General features: G+C 41.6%; 2 protein-coding genes across 6 annotated transcripts in view; both read right to left on the reverse strand.

Annotated features, from left to right (window-relative positions):
* The window catches only part of LOC119484803 (complement C3-like), a 41044-nt gene extending 28210 nt beyond the window's left edge, over positions 1–12834 (reverse strand). The window contains exons 1-5 of the mRNA XM_037763898.1: positions 12713–12834; positions 11070–11265; positions 10755–10917; positions 10421–10515; positions 9959–10047 (exon numbers count right to left, since the gene is read on the reverse strand). Of these exons, the coding sequence (XP_037619826.1) occupies positions 9959–10047; positions 10421–10515; positions 10755–10917; positions 11070–11265; positions 12713–12783 (614 nt within the window). The 5' untranslated portion in view covers positions 12784–12834. The remainder of the gene's footprint in view (positions 1–9958; positions 10048–10420; positions 10516–10754; positions 10918–11069; positions 11266–12712) is intronic.
* A 1525-nt stretch (positions 12835–14359) lies between these two features.
* The window catches only part of LOC119484798 (complement C3-like), a 49645-nt gene continuing 42929 nt past the window's right edge, over positions 14360–21075 (reverse strand). The window contains exons 29-43 of one of the 5 annotated variants that reach the window (XM_037763882.1): positions 20046–20196; positions 19842–19927; positions 19161–19238; positions 18909–19064; positions 18719–18781; positions 18479–18560; positions 18291–18339; positions 17038–17128; positions 16827–16916; positions 16639–16741; positions 16383–16472; positions 15893–15985; positions 15680–15763; positions 14786–14930; positions 14360–14540 (exon numbers count right to left, since the gene is read on the reverse strand). In XM_037763882.1, the coding sequence (XP_037619810.1) occupies positions 14399–14540; positions 14786–14930; positions 15680–15763; positions 15893–15985; positions 16383–16472; positions 16639–16741; positions 16827–16916; positions 17038–17128; positions 18291–18339; positions 18479–18560; positions 18719–18781; positions 18909–19064; positions 19161–19238; positions 19842–19927; positions 20046–20196 (1503 nt within the window). In that variant the 3' untranslated portion in view covers positions 14360–14398. Of the gene's footprint in view, positions 14541–14785; positions 14931–15679; positions 15764–15892; positions 15986–16382; positions 16473–16638; positions 16742–16826; positions 16917–17037; positions 17129–18290; positions 18340–18478; positions 18561–18718; positions 18782–18908; positions 19065–19160; positions 19239–19841; positions 19928–20045; positions 20197–21075 lie in introns of those variants that run through there. The other 4 variants (XM_037763881.1, XM_037763883.1, XM_037763884.1 and 1 more) reach the window with 4 other exon arrangements.

The raw sequence follows: 21075 nt of genomic DNA on the forward strand, positions 1-21075 counted from the left end.
AACCGCAAGGAAGTTAGCACCAAGCTAACCAATTTGCACAACTTGAGTGGAGCATAGCAAAGACGACATCTTTGACTTGGAACCACAACTTCAACACATGGAATTACAAACCCTTTTCTTCCATGGATCGGTAACGTACTGGGCTTACCTTAGCATTAGCAATCGCACATGGCTGAGCAAGACTGTTCAACATTGATTTCTAGAATGTACTTGTATTGATTTGGTTTAATGTTATTCATTGAGTTTGACTGTGGTGATTTATTTGTATTTGATATTTGGGTAGGTGGCTTCGCCACATTTGATGTGTTTAGTTTATGCTTCACATAGACAAGGTCTTGCATGCAAACTAACCATCTTTTCTAACCCACTGCACATCTAACACACATTAAGATCACATACATAAACTGTGAATTAGTTAAACATAAACATACAGCTTCAGATAATCTTAACCCCCACATCACCCCCCACCCACCACCCCCCGTCCCTATCTGTCCTTCCTGAGCACATGTGTTCCGAAGAACAAAGAGGTCATGTGGTGACATGTTGGCGACCATCTTTGATCCCGCCATCTTTGTAGTTTTACAGTGCTTGTCCCCTTTTGTTTGATGGCAGACATCTTGAGCCAAGAAGCCATCTTGTCTCTCTCTCTCTCTCACATACACACACACACACACACACACACACACACACACGCACGTTTAGCTTACACACTTTGTTTGGTTTGTTTAGTTTAGTTATTTAGTTAGATTAATATTGTGTTTTAAACCTTTATTATCTTGTAAATAAATGTTTGTGGAATATACACGCTGGTCTGGTTAATGTTGTACAAGAGTGAATAATGCCAACCTCTGCTATGTCAAGAACTCCGATATCCTTCAACCTTTACTATCTATTTTGGTTATAGTTATTAATTTAATTATTAATCAATGTTCCAAATCGATAGTTTAGCATATATAATGACTATATTAACATTTTAGTCATTGGTCCCTGATTCCAGGGTGGTGCCCCGTTTATTATTAATGTTTATTGATAATCTTTATTAATATTAATAATTATATTATTATTTATTAATTAATTTGCTAATAACCAAAACCTGTTACAGCCAAATCCCTACATGTTGGTGCCCCATGTGAGGCATAATATTATTGTTGGCAAATTGTTCATAATTGTGCAATATTAATTTTCAGCATAATTTTTGGTCAAAAACAAAAATTTCATATTCCACTTCTAAACAAACCAAAAGTGTTTACATTCTACACCACCAGTCTTCCACAGGAGTAGAAGTCCAGCTGTACTTTTAAACAAGTACATTGTGGTTAGAATTGTTTATTTGAGAGATTTGCTTTTGCTGCTAATTCAAGTTAACCTACGCTGTAGACCTTGAAATAATTTTGGTTCAGCATTTGAATACCAAGTATTCAATGCAATCTAGTCTAGTTGTCATATTTTGCTGTTAATCTAAGTGTTCCTTTAATGACAGAGCATGCCACCGGCCCTGTGTAACATAGAGAGCTTGTACCTGGCTGTGTAACTGCCAAGCATTCCAACCTGAGTGAGTTAAGATAAGAGCCACAGTGTGCTAACAGCCCTGTGATATAAGTTTGCACCCAGCTGTTACTTCCACGTGTTCCAGTTTGAGTCACTTTTAAGAAACATCATCACAACTTTTACTGCCCTGCATCTCAGTTAGTGCATGTTGTGTGTAAGCAAACTTCTTTTGTAAATCTTTATTTACTTTACTGGCCCCTTTTGTTTGATGTTCACTAGTCACTAGTTGTTGCTGTAGCTGCCCCTCCTCCACAGGGAGCTACCCCCCATAGTGTAGGCCAGTGCATTGTTGTTAGGCTAGTGTACCTCCCCCAACTACACTAGAAGGTGTCTGCCAACACAACACCATAGCCAACAACATTGTTTTTGTTTTCTACTAGACATCCTGTTTAGTTTCACCCTCTAATTCCAGGTATAACAATGGAGAACCCCTGTGTAGAGCTTTTTATTTCTTCCCTAGCACAGAGCCTAAACCCTGGCTGCCCTGAACTCATCAGCAGGTTGAGTTTCAGTGAGTGCAGGAAAGAAGTAGAATCGCTCCTCACAGACAGGTGTGATGCGCAGACCGCATCCAAAGATTCATTGTCGAAATGCTTACTTCTGATTTTTCACAGGAAGACCAGTCTTGCCATTCAGAGTAAAGCAGCCCTGGAAAAAGAGGTAGATAGCCTAGGAACGCAAAATGCTAGTCTCCTCCATGAAGTTCAGACAGCTAATAAGAAAGCCTTGCATTACTTAGAAGATCTGCATTCAGCAGAGTTAGATCTTTGTCAACACAAAGAAAAATTGTTAGGGTTTAGATTAGAACATCTTTCCCCACCACAGTCTGTCAGTCACTGTGATTCTGGCTACTCAGATTCACACTCCTCACTTGATGAGAGGTTATCTCCCTCTCCACTCAGAAGTGAAAGATTTCCAACCGACTCAAAGTCCTTGGGAATGAAGTCAGCTCCTCAACCTCCACTGAGAGAAAGAGTGAACAGCTACCTGACTTCCTATTGTTTTGAAACTGACAGTGAAGACACATGTAGTTTATCTTCAAGAAGATATCCTGCCACATGTTCTTCTCAGCCACTGAGACATGACACTTTCCTCTGTGCTCCTCCCTCCAAAAGTTCAGCCTGTTCAGCCTCCTTTCCACTCTGTCACAAGGGTGATGACAGCTGTCCAGCCTCTGGTTCTCAGCCAGAGAGAACTTTAGCATGTGATGCACTAGTGCATTGTAATGCTAACTTAGTCTCACCTTCAGCAGAAAGGACCCCCCAGAGTCCCCATCATGAAGTGCTTGAGTTTTTAGCCAAAGACATTGAATGTTTTGATCCAGACAACTGTGATCAACACATTGATAACTATTTTAAGGAATTAGATCACAATCTAATTGACTTAACACACGCCACCCAAAGGGAGAAAGTTAAACTTGTGTGGAAAACCAGCTCTAAAGCTGTGCACAAGTTTATACAGTCACAACCTCCCAGTGTCAGAAATGACTGTAGTGAGCTTCGTCATGCACTGATAGAAGAATTCTCTTCCACAGCTGACGAGACCACAGTGATGTTTGCAGCCCTTCAAATTAAACATTCACGTAGTGAGAATCCTAGAGATTACTACAAACGTTTAAGGCATGCATACTTCCAAGGTAAGAATGCGCCAGGCTTAGAAGAAAACACCTTCTTCAAGTCCTTATTTTTGCAGAACCTGCAGCCCTGTGTACGCACTTACATCGTACTAAGGACGCATGAGGGTAACCCCTCACTGTGTGAGATAAGGAAGATGACACAGATAGCTTGGGAATCTCTGGTCATCTCCAAAAAGCGTTGCAAACCAACTGAGCCCACCAGCTCAAACACTGACGTGTCAAGCAGATCTGCCACCTCAAAAGACCACCTTCACAACAGGTCGAAGGGGGGTCACAAAAGGCTGCATAAGGACACAGAGCGTAACCGCCATGTCCCCCAGTTGCGTAGAGATAGGCATTCACACAACAGAAGCGTTAGAAAGCCATACTCTGAAATTCTGTCCCAGAATTGGCGTGACCGGTCTGACAATTACCATAGCATCTCTGACCACAGTTCAGACTCTGAACGGGATTCAGAACATGGACATAATCTAGCAGACAGTGATAGCTACTCTGAGTGCCTCTCTGCCTCTGGCTACCTGGAGCGTTACAGCCCTGAGCCACGAGGTAAGCACAAGAGATCTAGAGTTATCTTCTCATGGTACTAGCTAACAACTAGCTAACAGTGAGACTGACGCTAGATCACGGTGCCTTAATTTTCCTTTCCTCTTTTGCAGATACTAGGGAAAACTTGAGTTTGTTAGCAACAGCAAAGACTCAACTCAGACACCACTGTCCAACTTTACAAGTACACTTGGACCAACTCCTTGGTAGTATCTTGTTAAGAGATCACTAGTGCATAACACTAGCTTAGGATACCACATTATGACTGTACAGAACCAGTCATACACCTGTCCACATTGTTTTAGGTGACACTCTCCGCATCTCACCTTAACAACTTAACACCTCTAACATTCCTGTTTTTCACTAACCTTATAACTAACATAGAAACATAGTTATGTATTTTATACAATGCTGTTGTTGTTGTTGTTTATCTGGTTTGGTTTGTAACTTAGGGACTGTTCTTGCTTAGCCAGGATAGATAGTCTTAACCAATGCCCAATTGATCAATGAACTGCCCAGACGTTACAAAATTGAATGAACTGTTGAATGAACTTTTTCAATCATGGATTTAACAACTTTTGAGTTGTCCCCAGGGATTGGACTGTACAACCCCCAGGTTGTTTCCAAGGACCTGTGAACTGTTCAACCTTCTGTTTTGCTCTTGAAGGATGATACACATCTTAAGACCAAAAGGGGGGATGTAGGGACCTAGCAAATGGCTGGTGGCCAGTGACTACATGAACTCAGTAACATGATCCTTGACCCATAGACTCAGCTCAGCTGCCATTGGCTACTGTAGCATTTCACACAGAGGTGTGGAAATCACCCAGAACAAAACCAGAGGAATCTCTTTGTTCCTCCTCTTTCTGATCATTCTCCTCATCTCTCCTGAGCTGCGAGAGGTGAGCTGCTGCTCTCCAGACCGGAAGCAACTCTGCTCTCTGATTCTATCACCTGTTAGGAAACAGCCATAAGAACACAAGTAACTTAAAAGGCGGAAGACGCGAGAGCCTGCCTTCTTACCTACTAACTTCAAGCAACAACCGCAAGGAAGTTAGCACCAAGCTAACCAATTTGCACAACTTGAGTGGAGCATAGCAAAGACGACATCTTTGACTTGGAACCACAACTTCAACACATGGAATTACAAACCCTTTTCTTCCATGGATCGGTAACGTACTGGGCTTACCTTAGCATTAGCAATCGCACATGGCTGAGCAAGACTGTTCAACATTGATTTCTAGAATGTACTTGTATTGATTTGGTTTAATGTTATTCATTGAGTTTGACTGTGGTGATTTATTTGTATTTGATATTTGGGTAGGTGGCTTCGCCACATTTGATGTGTTTAGTTTATGCTTCACATAGACAAGGTCTTGCATGCAAACTAACCATCTTTTCTAACCCACTGCACATCTAACACACATTAAGATCACATACATAAACTGTGAATTAGTTAAACATAAACATACAGCTTCAGATAATCTTAACCCCCACATCACCCCCACCCACCACCCCCGTCCCTATCTGTCCTTCCTGAGCACATGTGTTCCGAAGAACAAAGAGGTCATGTGGTGACATGTTGGCGACCATCTTTGATCCCGCCATCTTTGTAGTTTTACAGTGCTTGCCCCCTTTTGTTTGATGGCAGACATCTTGAGCCAAGAAGCCATCTTGTCTCTCTCTCTCTCTCACATACACACACACACACACACACACACACACACACACACACACACACGCACGTTTAGCTTACACACTTTGTTTGGTTTGTTTAGTTTAGTTATTTAGTTAGATTAATATTGTGTTTTAAACCTTTATTATCTTGTAAATAAATGTTTGTGGAATATACACGCTGGTCTGGTTAATGTTGTACAAGAGTGAATAATGCCAACCTCTGCTATGTCAAGAACTCCGATATCCTTCAACCTCTACTATCTATTTTGGTTATAGTTATTAATTTAATTATTAATCAATGTTCCAAATCGATAGTTTAGCATATATAATGACTATATTAACATTTTGGTCATTGGTCCCTGATTCCAGGGTGGTGCCCCGTTTATTATTAATGTTTATTGATAATCTTTATTAATATTAATAATTATATTATTATTTATTAATTAATTTGCTAATAACCAAAACCTGTTACAGCCAAATCCCTACATGTTGGTGCCCCGTGTGAGGCATAATATTATTGTTGGCAAATTGTTCATAATTGTGCAATATTAATTTTCAGCATAATTTTTGGTCAAAAACAAAAATTTCATATTCCACTTCTAAACAAACCAAAAGTGTTTACATTCTACACCACCAGTCTTCCACAGGAGTAGAAGTCCAGCTGTACTTTTAAACAAGTACATTGTGGTTAGAATTGTTTATTTGAGAGATTTGCTTTTGCTGCTAATTCAAGTTAACCTACTTCTGTAGACCTTGAAATAATTTTGGTTCAGCATTTGAATACCAAGTATTCAATGCAATCTAGTCTAGTTGTCATATTTTGCTGTTAATCTAAGTGTTCCTTTAATGACAGAGCATGCCACCGGCCCTGTGTAACATAGAGAGCTTGTACCTGGCTGTATAACTGCCAAGCATTCCAGCCTGAGTGAGTTAAGATAAGAGCCACAGTGTGCTAACAGCCCTGTGATATAAGTTTGCACCCAGCTGTTACTTCCACGTGTTCCAGCTTGAGTCACTTTTAAGAAACATCATCACAACTTTTACTGCCCTGCATCTCAGTTAGTGCATGTTGTGTGTAAGCAAACTTCTTTTGTAAATCTTTGTTTACTTTACTGGCCCCTTTTGTTTGATGTTCCACTAGTCACTAGTTGTTGCTGTAGCTGCCCCTCCTCCACAGGGAGCTACCCCCCATAGTGTAGGCCAGTGCATTGTTGTTTTGGTCATTGGTCCCTGATTCCAGAGTGGTGCCCCGTTTATTATTAATGTTTATTGATAATCTTTATTAATATTAATAATTATATTATTATTTATTAAGTAAATTGGCTAATAACCAAAACCTGTTACAGCCAAATCCCTACATCTTCTATTTGTTTATACGTTTTCTGGTCCTTATTATTTTTGTACTTCTGTTCTAAATCCTTCAGGTCTAATATCGACTTATCATATGTTTTCATTCTGGCCTTTTTAATATGTGATACCCTAGCTATTGACTTAACACGTATTACAGCCTTCAATGAGTCCCATAATATGGATGGGTCCACCTCCCCATTATCATTCTCCTCTAGATATCTTTTGATTTCCAATTTAATGTCATTAACAGTTGTTTTATCATTCAGCATGCCAACATTTAATCACCATACTGTGTTTTTCCTTCTACTATCCATTTGAATAGTTAAGTATATGGCATTACGGTCTGATACATCTGCCACGCCAATTCTGCAATGTGTTACCCTATATCAGTCTTCTTTCCGCATTAAAAAATAGTCTATTCTGGAGTAAACTGAGTGCGGTATTAGGTAATGCGTATAGTCTCTTTCTAAAGGGTGAAAATTCCTCCAGACATCAAGGAAACCAATTTCTTTACATGTAGTGTTTAGTAGTTTTGTTAACTGGTTCTTATTCTTCTTTTTGCTTGTCGTATCAAGACTATGATTCAATACTACATTCAGATCCCCCCCGCATATAAAAATTCCTTCTGCTTCCATTGCAATAATATCAAATAGGGATTTGAAAAAATGTTTATCACTATCAGGGGGCGCATAGATATTTACCAGCATCAAGATATTATTATCAACTTTGCCCTTTACTATGATATACCTCCCTTCTTTGTCTTTTATTTCTTTAAAAATTTCTAATTTAACTGAGTTTGATATCAAGATTGCCACTCCTCTTTTATGACTACAAGTATGTGAGCTATAATATGTGTTTTTGTATCCAAATCTTTTAAATTTTTCGTGCTCTTGTCACGATAAATAGGTTTCTTGTAAAAAAAATAATATGCATTTTCTCTTTTTTCAATTTAGACATGACTTTTGCCCTCTTAATTGGATTACCCAAACCATCAACATTTAAAGACATCATCTTAAGTCCCCGACACTGCATCATTACACTTAGTGTGATTGATTTCACTGTATCCCCTCAAAAACATAACAACACATTCATAAACACTGCATAAACTGCAGCGGTGAGCTGCGGTTTTAAGCTCTTAGGTGCCTCAAGGGGCGGCAACCCTCGAACACCGTGGTGGACACCGGTGGTCAGGGAAGCCATCCGACTGAAGAAGGAGGCCTTCTGGGATATGTTATCTCGGAGGACTCAGTTGCAAGGTACTGACAGGCCCGAAGAGCAGCAGCCACTGCCGTGACGGAGGCAAAGCAGCGGGTGTGGGAGGAGTTCAAAGAAGCCATGGAGAAGGTGTTTCGGTCGGCACCAAAGTGCTTCTGGAAAACCGTCCGGCACCTCAGGAGGGGGAAACGGGGAACCATCCAAGCTGTGTACAGTAAGGATGGGACACTGTTGACCTCGACTGAGGAGGTAATCGGGCGGTGGAAGGAGCACTTTGAGGAACTCCTGAATCCGACCAATACGCCCTCTATTGTAGAGGCAGAGCTGGAAGCTGATGGGGGACCATCATCAATTACCCTGGTGGAAGTCACTGAGGTAGTCAAACAACTCCACAGTGGCAAAGCCCCGGGGATTGATGAGATCCGTCCAGAAATGCTGAAGGCTCTGGGTGTGGAGGGGCTGTCTTGGATGACACGTCTCTTCAACACTGCGTGGAAGTCGGTGACAGTGCCTAAGGAGTGGCAGACCGGGGTGGTGGTTCCCCTGTTCAAAAAGGGGGACCAGAGAGTGTGTTCCAATTACAGGGGTATCACACTACTCAGCCTCCCTGGTAAAGTCTACTCCAGGGTGCTGGAAAGGAGGGTTCGGCCGATAGTCGAACCTCGGATGGAAGAGGAACAATGCGGATTCCGTCCTGGCCGTGGAACAATGGACCAGCTCTTCACTCTCGCAAGGATCCTGGAGGGGGCCTGAGAGTATGCCTATCCAGTCTACATGTGTTTTGTGGACTTGGAGAAGGCGTATGACCGGGTCCCCTGGGAGATACTGTGGGGGGTGCTGCGGGAATATGGGGTGAGGGGGGCACTTCTCAGGGCCATCCAATCCCTGTACGCCCAAAGCGAGAGCTGTGTTCGGGTCCTCGGCAACAAGTCGGACTCGTTTCCGGTGGGGGTTGGCCTCCGCCAGGGCTGCGCTTTGTCACCAATCCTGTTCGTGATATTCACGGACAGGATATCGAGGCGTGGTCGGGGGGAGGTGGGTTCCCAGTTCGGTGTGCTGAGGATCTCATCGCTGCTTTTTGCAGATGATGTGGTCCTGTTAGCATCATCGGTCTGCAACCTCCAGCACTCACTGGATCAGTTTGCAGCCAAGTGTGAAGCGGTTGGGATGAGTATCAGTACCTCTAAATCTGAGGCCATGGTTCTCAGCAGGAAACCGATGGATTGCCTACTGCGGGTAGGGAATGAGTCCTTACCCCAAGTGAAGGAGTTCAAGTATCTCGGGGTCTTGTTCGCGAGTGAGGGGACTATGGAACTTGAGATTGGTTGGAGAATCGGAGCAGCGGGGGCGGTATTGCATTCGCTTTACCGCACCATTGTGACGAAAAGAGAGCTGAGCCGGAAGGCAAATCTCTCGATCTACCGGTCAATCTTCGTTCCTACTCTCATCCATGGTCATGAGGACTGGGTCATGACCGAAAGAACGAGGTCACGGGTACAGGCGGCCGAAATGGGTTTCCTCAGGAGGGTGGCTGGCGTCTCTCTTAGAGATAGGGTGAGAAGCTCAGTCATCCGTGAGGGACTCGGAGTAGAGCCGCTGCTCCTTTGCGTCGGAAGGAGTCAGTTGAGGTGGTTCGGGCATCTAGTACGGATGCCCCCTGGGCGCCTCCCTAGGGAGGTGTTCCAGGAACGACCAGCTGGGAGGAGACCACGGGGAAGACCCAGGACTAGGTGGAGAGATTATATCTCCACACTGCCCTGGGAACGCCTTGGGATCCCCCAGTCAGAGCTGGTTAATGTGGCCCGGGAAAGGGAAGTTTGGGGTCCCCTGCTGGAGCTGTTGCCCCCGCGACCCGATCCCGGATAAGAGGTTGAAAATGGATGGATGGATGGATATTTTGAATTGAATTCACTTTATCCATGTTGAAATGTACAAAATGTATAGATATTCAATGTGGACAATTTTATTTAAATAAGATAAAATACTAACCTGACAACTTCAGCGAGTTGGAAATCTCCAGAGTGCATCCCTGATTTCAAAGAGACTGGATCAATTGGTAAAATGATGCCTTCAGGGGTCTACAAATAAACAATATTGAACAATCATTAATAGAGAGCAGTGCCAGTTTACAAATTAATTTATTAAATCCATGCTACATTTTATGTATGTCCTTTATCTACAATCTAAGACGGAAGAGACTGTCTACAATGTGCAACTCAACCACTAGAGGGAGGCATGCATTCATTTTAACAGTAAGTGGTAGGACAGGTGTTACTAGACACAAAACAGACACAAGGTTCAGTGGATGTGTTTTGGTTATTTTGATCATTTGCAGCAAACTTATCTACTGTTAAGCATTTGTGATATCACCTCATCAAGAGGCTTCCTGCTCCCAGTCACAGCTGATTGTATAATATTACATTAAATTCTGTGCTTAATTAAATACAATACCACAATCTCGATGGCAATAGAAGCTTTAAGTTGGGTTTCGTCATCCCTCTCTACTGGCTCCATAAGGGGCGTCAGTGCAAACATCCTGTAATGAACTGACACAGAGAAGGGAACAGGTTAATTTTGCTGCTGAAGGTTGAAGGAAGGTGTATCTATTTTGAGTCATGTGACTGTTAATGAACTTTTTTGACTTTAGGCCATTTCCACTTGTGTGTAGGGAAGGGTTCATTTACTGTAATTTACAGTACAATCATTCAATTTGGAAAAAAAGCCATGTAAAGACATTGTCACAGAAATAGGCGTGTTTTTCAGCACTGTGTAGAAATAAACTCACCTTTGCTGTTGGGGGTGTAGAGGGTCTTGTCAGTCTGGATGAAAATGTACCCGGACTGGAAGGACACTAAGACCACTTTCTCCAGCAGTCGGTCAGGGAACTGTGCTTGCAGGTTCACATACTGCTTCATGTTGGGATCCTTGCTGAAGTCTCCAGCAGGGATCTGAAACCAGTATAAAGAGACACGAACAGCACATGAGGAGCAGGGTGGGGTAACTTACATCATGTGCGTTTCTGGATTCATTTCTAGATTCTTTGTGGCCGTGTTAGAAAATGAAGTAACAGTAACATATACAGTGACAGTATTTCATTTACCGTTATTTGTCCGAGCGCCTGGAAGTTGTTTGCACTGGTAAGGTTCACAGATGTGAATACCAGCCTTTTGTTTTTGGTTGGATGGTTCCTCACGCTGATTTCGACCGGGATGTCTACAACGGAGCAGTCTTGACACTCCACAAAGATGTTTTCTGCTGTTCCTACCCTCAACAAGTTGGGGGAAGACATCACCTGCCTGCAGAGCAGCGATGAGAGAGAAAGATTAATGTGTAGTCACTGTGCAGAAAGAACCACATGCTGTTTAGGTACTGACAAACATGTTTTTTTATGCATTTAAGGCACTATAAAAAACACACGTCGGAAAAAGTGCACTCAGTAGAGTGCAGATCTCTGCCAGGTGTGTCTCCCTCTCCCCTCCCAAACAAAGAAGTTGGATCTCACTATTGTCCCTCCCGGTTCCCTTACGGTCAAGATGGCGGGGAAGATAACAAAAACAGGGATTTATTCCTCGTGTATCATGCCTAACTTTAGTGGATCATAACATATCGAGTATATAATTAATCTGCAGATACTCCGGTTCAAAATGAGACCAAACATTTCTGTGGATGTCAGTTTTTCAGCTACGACAAAGGTCAAAATGTGGCCGGCAACAGACTAAGATAAGGCTTGTTTTTAGCCTAGCCGTTTGCCGGAAATGCCTTCAATCATGGTATAAAATAGTCAATGAAATAGCTTTTTCAAATTGTGAATCACCGCAACTACAAGAGGTCCTTGAGCACAAAGCCATAAATGAGCACAAAAAAATAATAGGCTGATGGTCCAGTAGTATACAAGATTAGCCGTGGACAGACAGACAGGTCCATGCACACACACGACCAAACGCATGATCTCCCCACAGGCTTACGTCTGGCGGAGATAATAATGGAGGGTTATCACTGTTTAAACACGTGATTTACAGGTTTATGTGTTTATTTGTGCAAGGGTTTTAAGAGTGGATCTCTTAGAGAAGTGATTCCCAAACTTTTTTTTGTGTATGACTCTTTAAAATGAATGTGCTTGTTACCTCTTGTCAGGTATTGGCCTTAAAGAGGACATGAATGTGACTTTTTTCTGGCGAGATTTTTGTGTGCTCGAAGAGGGGGACCTTCTTAGTATTTCAAAAGCAGAAGTCTGAAAAATAAACCTAATTTTGTGCATCAGAAATGTTATTTTTTGTCTTCTGACCCCTCAGGTTTATCTTGCCTCCCCCCTATGTGCTCTCAGGATCATGACCTCCGGCATGGACACGCAATGAGTAATCTATTGATTACCTTGATGAATATCCAGCACTGGATCAACAAAACATTTCATCATGGCTCTAGACTCTTGCTCTGTCTGGCGTAATGCATCGTTGTGCAAACTCTGAACAAAGTTTAGGCCAATTTACTGGCATCATTTGAAACACCACATTGCCTTGTGACACAAAGCGCAAACTGGACTACAGCACCTCATTATGTAAGACACACAATATTTGTATCCATACACTTTTTAAATGTAATATAAATGCAGAGGACCTCAGGTATTGTTGTTGCTCATATTACAGTTTAACCAATAACAATGTGAATATTATGAAATGAACAAACAAACTGTATATTTTAGCTCTGTTTTTTTTGTCAGTTAATTCAATAGGCTGGTCTACTTACAATGCAGCTCCATCAGCTAGAGAAGTCAGGGAGACAAAGGCCACAGAGGCCAGCAGCCACAGCAGAGTCATCCTCAACTGATCCTGATCCGCTGTCAATGTAGCCTGTTGCTGTGCAGCACCCTCTTTTTATCCACTCTTACCCCTCCTCCTGCACCCCACTTTCCCTTTCTGTACACAGGTATTAACAAAAACAAACACATGATTTCCCAGCAGCAGTTGAGAAACTGTTGAATTCTGATATGCTCTGCTTTGAGGAAAAAGATAAACAATAGAAAATCAATGAGGGGTTTATGTGACAGGGTCAAAAATGCCTTGTTCATGGTGCATGATTTGTGGTTGTTTTTATTCCAAATTATTTTGCATGTTTTATCCCTGCATGTTGTGTTGTAGGTGCACAGACCTTTGCTTGTTTCGGTTGTTTTTAATACGTGGATTGAAGTGTGTTTTTAAGATGTCATGAACTGGAGTTATAACCCATCATAGAATAGGAAAGCACCCAACTGGACTAATGCACACACTGTAATAAACAGGAAAATGTCAAACATGTTCTTATAGAGTGCAACAAATATGACGAAGAAAGAAGGGAATTGATATCAAGAGTAAATGATGGAAATGTTACAATGGGGAATCTGCTAGGAAAGACATCTAAGAAAGTACATAATCTTCTAATTAATTACTTAAGGGCAACAGGAATAATGGAGAGAATTTAATTTATATTATTATTGTAATTATTATTAATAATTATTAATTTATTGTTTTGTATTTATTTTTAATTTTTAATTTAATTTTTAATTTTTTTCCTGCCAATCTACTGCTCCACACTCCAGTCCAGTAGGTGGCGGTAATGCACCTATAAGATGGTTTGCCAACCACCAATAAACACCAAAGAAGAAGAAGAAGAAGTTATTACCCATGGACAGCCACACCTCCAATCAAGGAGACTGATTACGGGAGGAGCGACAGGTGTGGCGGAGCGCCTGCAATTAGCGAGATGCGACACAGACTGAGAGGAGAAAAGGAGAGAGTGGCTCGCAGCAGAAGGGGGTTCTTCAGTCAGAGAAACAGTCTAGGGACGGCAGAATGGCTCTCCTGAAGACTACTACCTACCAACGGCTCTCCTGACAATTACTACCTACCAACGGCTCTCCTGAAGACTACTACCTACCAACAGCTCTCCTGAAGACCACAACCTATTTTGATTAACATATCTTGAGGTCAGAGGTCAAGGGACTCCTTTGAAAATGGCCATGACAATTTTGGAGAGTTACTGAGCCTCCTCTCCCAACATGCTAGCATCACATGGTTGGTACCAATGGATTCCTTAGGTTTTTTAGTTTCATATGATATCTGTACCTTCTAGCTCTAAAACTGAACCTGCTACAGCCTCTGAAAGACAGTAAAGTCGGTCAGGATTGCCCGCGATCCCACAGGTCTCAGGGGGTTAAACTTCTACTTCTAGTTGAACTTCTCAAAGTTTACTATACAGCAACCAACATAATATTAATCAAACATTAACCAAATGTTAATGAATAAAACACAGAGAATGAGATTGAGACAATTACATTTTAATCAATGTAGTGCAACATTGTAAGCCCTCATATCCCAAAGCGGTGAATGTTTTACATAATAAGAACAATGCAAAATGAAAACAATTTGACACTTTATTTCTTTTTCCTTCGTTTCACTACTGCTGACATCCAAAGAGTTGGTACTGCTGGACCATCTCCTCCATGCCCAAACAGGTAGGTCGGTGTTCCTCAGTTTGACACTCTGCTTCTATGGGCCAGTACTCGATCCAGGTTCTCTCACCGAGTACATACTGGTATCTGAGGAGAGCAAAGTGAAACACACATTGGTTCTTCATGTGACCAGCCATCTGTAACCCGCTGGAACATAACAAAACACAAGCCTCCTCCCTCCTTCTGTACATTTAATGACTCTATCAACAGTAACGCAAAACTAGAGTACAAGAAAGAGTAACTTGATTTAGTAACAGAAAGCAGTGAAACAGTAAAAATCCTTAAAAGGCACCCACCACACACATTGACTTTCACACAAAGAACAAACTTACGATTGATGTTCGTCATCTCTCTGAATATCTTTGGATGAGCCCATGATAAGGTAGGTTTTGCCTGTCCCCAGATCTAAAGATTCCCTGCAGTGCGGATAACTGAGGAATGTGCGCAGTTTATTCAGAGGACCCACATCAAAATTTCCTGTAATTAAAATATAGAACAGAGAAAAGGTAAGGATTAAATGCATAGCTAAAGGTGCAGTACAAAATATTAGTGCTGTATTCTCACATACTCCCAGTGCCACAGTGGAAGCATGCCAATAGTTGGACATTTTGGGAAATACGCTTGTTCACTTTCTTGCCGAGGGTTAGATTGACGCCCGTTATTGATACCACTCTCATGAATGTATAGTAAATATGCAGCCAACAACCAGCTAACTGAGCTTAGCATGAAGACTGGAAACAGTTAGCCTGGCTTTGTCCAAAGGTAACAAAATACACCTACCAGCACCTCCAATTTTGTTTGTACAATCTGTACAAAAAAATTAAGCGTAAAAATGACAATTCACCTTTTAAGGAGGTGTACTGGACTATTGTACTTGGCTAGGACCAGTAACTTCCTGGAGTGTCTGCTGGCAAGCTAATTTGGCTGGCTGCTAGTGGTAGCTTTATACTTCGCCTACAAACATGTGAGTGGTACCAGTCTTCTCACTCATCTAACTCTCTGCAAAAAGCAAATAAGCACATTTCCCAAAATGTTGAACTTTTCCTTTAAATGACCATAAATCAATCATTTTTCTGTCTGACTGGAAACAGCATTGAGATTCAATGTGCCCATGAAATGTCAGAAAGAGGCAGACAAGAGAAATTGTTATGTCACCTTCACCTTTAGGGCACCTTAGAAACATCATGGGGTAGTGCATTTTAGGCAGTTCAAAGATAAACACCCACCTTCTTTGACGACTTCCAGGACCCGCACTGTGTAAATGTCAGTGGACACGACGTCTGTAAACTCTTCCAGTCTCACTTTGTACGCTGAGGACAGACAAGTTGCAGATTGTTAGCTCCCTTGCTCACCGATTCTCTCAATCTCTTACTCACACAAACACATACATTTTTGGGATTAAAGTGCTACATAAATGCAGTGCATTTACACTCTCTTACCAAAGTCTATTTTGCTGATCTGTGTACTCTCACAGACCTTAGCTGTGCGCTGATCATTGTTGACTTTGTCCTTCTTCTGCATACTGCAGTTCTCTGGAAATACACAATCGGCACAAAGTGAATACACAACTAATGACTTGATTAAATAAGCACATGTGGGTGTGTGTGGATGAGTGCGGCTGTATCTTAGTCACAATTTAAATATGTTTGCGAGTTATTCTTTAGCGACTGCTGCTCTGATCCTACAGGATCCTGCAGGTGCTTGTTGCCACTGACAGAACATTCTAATGATTACGTTATAATCTGGTGAGTTACTGTAAACCAAATTCCACCACCATCTCCTTCACCAGATCTGAAATGTAACACTTTATTGGTGGTGTACCACACCATCACAAGGAGTACAGCTCAGCGAGAGAGAAAACGGTTGTAAGTGTTGTGTTTTTGTGTTTACAGTAGAGAAATTAGGTCAGTTTGACATCATCCTGTTTACCTTCAGCACATGTGCATTCATCCCCTCTACAGAGCCGCAGTAGCTGTCCAGCTCTCCTCTCTGGATGGTAGAACTTCACACAACGTGTTTCTGCGATGGGAGAGAAAGATTTGTGGTATGTGTGATCAGAAAATGCACATTAAATACGTTGAAAATGTAGTAATGCCTGCTTATCCATGGTGTTATCTACTCGGACATCCACTGTCAGCAAAGTACATGGAGGCATCATATGTTCCTAAGTGTGTCTGAGACTCACGGTCATAGTATTCATAGACAGACACAACAGCTGGTTGTAAGACGCCCACTTCCATCTTCTGATGGAGCCTAAAAGTGATCTCCTCTGGTCGTGTGTGAGAAACCTGTGGACAGAGGTGAGATGGAGATAAATACACAAAGAACAAGGCAGAGAGAAAAGTATAGAGGTAGGAAACAATGATGTCTTACCTTGTCCAGGTAGATGATGAGCGAGCCTCTTTCTGACAGGACTGTGTTCATCTCATATTTTGCAATAGTGCGAGCACGTCCTTTGGACAACTACACACAAACACACACAGTCAGACAACTTTCGAAACCATAAAAAACATTTTGTTTCTCTGAACCATAAACACTGACTTGTGAACTGTATGTGGGTATAAGTGGATCTGTAAGTTCTTACTAAGTCCAGGTCCTTTGTGTTAACCGTGAAGCCAGTTAGCAAGCCAATATCCAAGATTGACATTGATGCATCGTGCTCCCTGTCCTTATACCTGTACACAGAACGGACAGAAGAATAATTAAATAACAGCATAAAGAAGATTGAGAGAAAGAATGATGTTTCAAATACAATTAAACCCTCGCGGGCGATGCCGACCGACTTTCCTGTCTTTCACGGACTCTAGCAGGTTCAGTTTTAGAGCTAGAGTGAAGGTACAGATATCATATGTGGATCTCGTTTGGATCCAATGATCCAATTGTATTCAATTGTGATGATGTTAGTCTCCATAGTAGCCATTTCATTGTAATGAGACCATTTTTTAAAACTTGACCTCACTGTATAAAATGACCTGTGGTGACCTCTAGGATAATCACAGCCTCATGGAACTTTACAACCACAAACTACAGACCTACAACATTTAGAGGATGGATGGCCTAGCTAGATTGACAATAAGTGGGCTTCTGAGCAGTTTCTAGAAGAGAAGTGCTCGCCATCCAATCACCGAAAAATGCAATTTTTGCAGAAATCTCAGGATGTCAAAAGTTTTTGAAACCAAATGGCTTTTTCTGTGGTGTTCTTCAAGGTCTTGGTGTCTTAATGTGGTATTTTGGAGGGATTATTGATCATTTTTATCAATTCTCGAGTGGTAAAAAAATGGTTAAATTTAGCACCAAATCTGTGTAACAAATGGTATCAATCCAAAAATTGCTGCAACAACTTATGAGACATAATAGAGCGTGGGGACGCCCATCATAATGTTCTAAACCCTTATACACTTTCACAATTTATTTTGAATAATCAATAAATGAATTAAATCATGTTTATTTCTGGTTTATGACTAGAATAACTTGACACACAGTGAACTGCATCTCAAATTAATCTTCAGGTTCCCAGCTTTCAGATGATGTACACCACTTCTGTGTGACACACTACTGTTGACCTGCTATATCCCCCTAAAGACCCTCTGTAGCCCCCTAAAATAGACACAAATGGGTCTATTGTGGGTCTCAGAGGGTTAAATGATTGGGAATGAGCAGCTCAAATGAGCTCAAATTCGAGGAAATCACACACAGAAGGCAGGACAATTTAAAATGATGAGGATACAGAGAGGTTAAGAAGTGAAGTGTTGTAGGGGCCATATCTGGTTAGAACATGTTGTGTATAAAGCCATGTTACTGTAACACTTGTCAGGATGACTTCTTGATTGTACTTACAAAACCTCTATTCTCAGCTTGTATATCTTCTCATCCTCCTCAATTTTTTCTGCAGGAGCAAAACATTGTATTGAGTAACTGAGTATTTAGTTGAGTCTTTTCTCATAAGGTACTTGGCAGAAACAAACGGATAAAATGACAACAAATGAAGACAAATAAACAGGAAGAGGAGGAGGGCACCAAATTACCTGTGCTGAGCTGCACTGACATGTTAAACTTCTGACAGTCACTCTCCTTTTCTTTAGGCATAGCGTAATACAGCGACACCATCTGTCACATAGACAAAAGTGCATCTTAATATGTGATAAACTAATAGACATCTGTCTAGTATAAAAATGTATTTGGTTGTATCTGAGATTCAAAAAGCACACATCAGTAATCAACAGATGATAAATATATAGAAGAATATAAAAACATATTGTACTTACTGTCACCGTTGCTTCTCCTGAACCCGTGGCGGTCACTTTCACGTTCTGGTTTATGTCATTGATCTGTGGGAATTTAAATACGCACACAAACACACACACACAGTCAGGGATCAGCAGAAGAAACATACAGAAAACAACAGGACTGATGATGTTAATGAACCACTGGGAGTCTGTTTGTGTGTGCGCTCACTTTAGATGTTCTGGTGGCGTAGTGGTTGTTGATGTTGAAGTTGTACTTGTCAGGCCTTGACCTGCCCGGCAACAAGATGTCCACATTCAGATCATACTCTGGTTCTCTAGCGCTGGACCAGTACTCTGCTATAGCCTGGTACACTATTATGGTAGCCTAGAGACAAAACGAGTGAGGGGGAGAAAACAAGACTTAGACATACAGTAAACAGGTTATAAGTAAACATAAGATGGAGAGAAGGGTCTGTGTTACCTGAGTTGATCCATAGCCTCCGCCCACCTTCCGCTGTTGGTTGAACCATCTCACAATAGGTCTGGCGTCTTCATAGGCCTTTATTAACAGAAGGCAAGTAAATGGTTGAAATTGTCTGTGGTTGACTGTGCATTTGCATTTATAAAACAGCTTTAGTGAAAATAGAGAGAACTCCTGATTCTGGTACAGTTACATTTTAGATTGTAACCTGTAAGTTTCCAAAACCTACCATATAGTTTCCCTATTATGGCACCATCAAACAGCAGCTACTTGAAACTTGCCTGATAAAAGCAATCAATCACAAATAATCTGTTTTTGTCAAATGTGTGTTATTATTGTGTGATTATGCCTTGCAGGATGTTCAAGTCAGTATCTTGTTTTTATAACTATGTCATAACTAAGCCATTGCAAGTGAGACAGAAAAGAATGCCTTCAAATACCTATTGAGATAATCATGAAGTGCTCTGTGAAGTGGTAGCAGTAGTGTAAAAGGTCAATAATGTTTGCCAAATATGGTTATTTAAAAAGTGTAAAAGCTACTGTAAGCGACATTTCATTGCTTCATTAACTTTGTTTCCAAACCCTCTACCCTGTTAGTGAGGCAGCATGGATGAGGATTCAGTTGTATGTTTTCTGTAGCAGGACATCCTGGTTAAACACACACATGTGGCACATGCTCACCTTGGCCTTGACCAGAGCGAGGAGAGCGTAAGCTGTGGCCTCCAGTGTGTAAATATGCCCCTTAGGTGTCGGCCAGTGGGACAACGCTGAGGAAGACACACAAGTATATTTTGTATTACTACTGTATGCTCTACCTGGAACAAGCTCAGTTTACTAACAATTCCCCAAGACATCATCTTGGAATATTTAATGTTACAGAAATACCTGGGGAGGCAAACCTGTAGAGGATCTCGCGGTTCAGTTTGTTTTCATTGGCCAGGGCATATGACGTCATAGCAACAGCATATGGGTTGGTGAGGCTGGGCAGACGTCTTTCCAGATAGGCTACTGCTTTGTCGATACTGCCTGGCAGACTCTGGACAGAAGGAGAAGAAAGTTAGTAGAAATGGGAGAAGAGCCAGATAACAGTGATCCATCTATTTTTAATATCCCATTCTGTTCAGGAAACATTTGATCCTGGGACAATAGACCGGATCGTCCCCTCTCTTACATTCTTCTGTGTCTTGTGAGCTAGACTGAGCCGCGGTCAGTTACAGTTACTATTGGGGTGTGGATTTAATGCTTTCATACAAATACAAGACTAAGGGTTGGCATCAAATGTCATTTTGAATTTGAATGTGTCAAATGCTTCGAAAGAATCATTTTAGCACAACTGACCATTCACTAAACCTTCTCCTTGAACAGCAATTTCCCAATTTTACTTTAGCAACTGTAACTAGACACAACAGGTCTGTCCACCTGCTGAAGCAGCATGGGATTGTGTTAAGAGTAGGACTGTCAAAGTTAACGCGATAACGCGTTTACGCAAATTTGTTTTAACGCCACTAATTTGTTTAATGCAACTTCTGATTTGTAGGTTGTAGCGGGCTCAGTTTGAAAGCTAGAGTGAAGATACTGGCATCAAATGAAACTACAAAACCTCAGGAATCCAACCATGTCACACTAGCTTATCGCGAAGGAGGCTAAATAACATATAATAATAATTTTGTCAAGGAAAAACTGGCATGGCTATTTTCAAAGGTGTCTTTTGACCTCTGACCTCAAGATATGTGAATAAAAATGGGTTCTCTGGGTACCCACGAGTCTCCCCTTTACAGACATGCCCACTGTATGATAACCACATGCAGTTTGGGTCAAGTCATAGTCAAGTCAGCACACTGACACACTGACAGCTGTTGTTGCTTGTTGGGCTGCAGTTTGCCATGTTATGATTTGAGCATATTTTTTATGCTAA

Source organism: Sebastes umbrosus, chromosome 3 (assembly GCF_015220745.1).
Source record: "Sebastes umbrosus isolate fSebUmb1 chromosome 3, fSebUmb1.pri, whole genome shotgun sequence".
NCBI lineage: Eukaryota > Metazoa > Chordata > Actinopteri > Perciformes > Sebastidae > Sebastes > Sebastes umbrosus.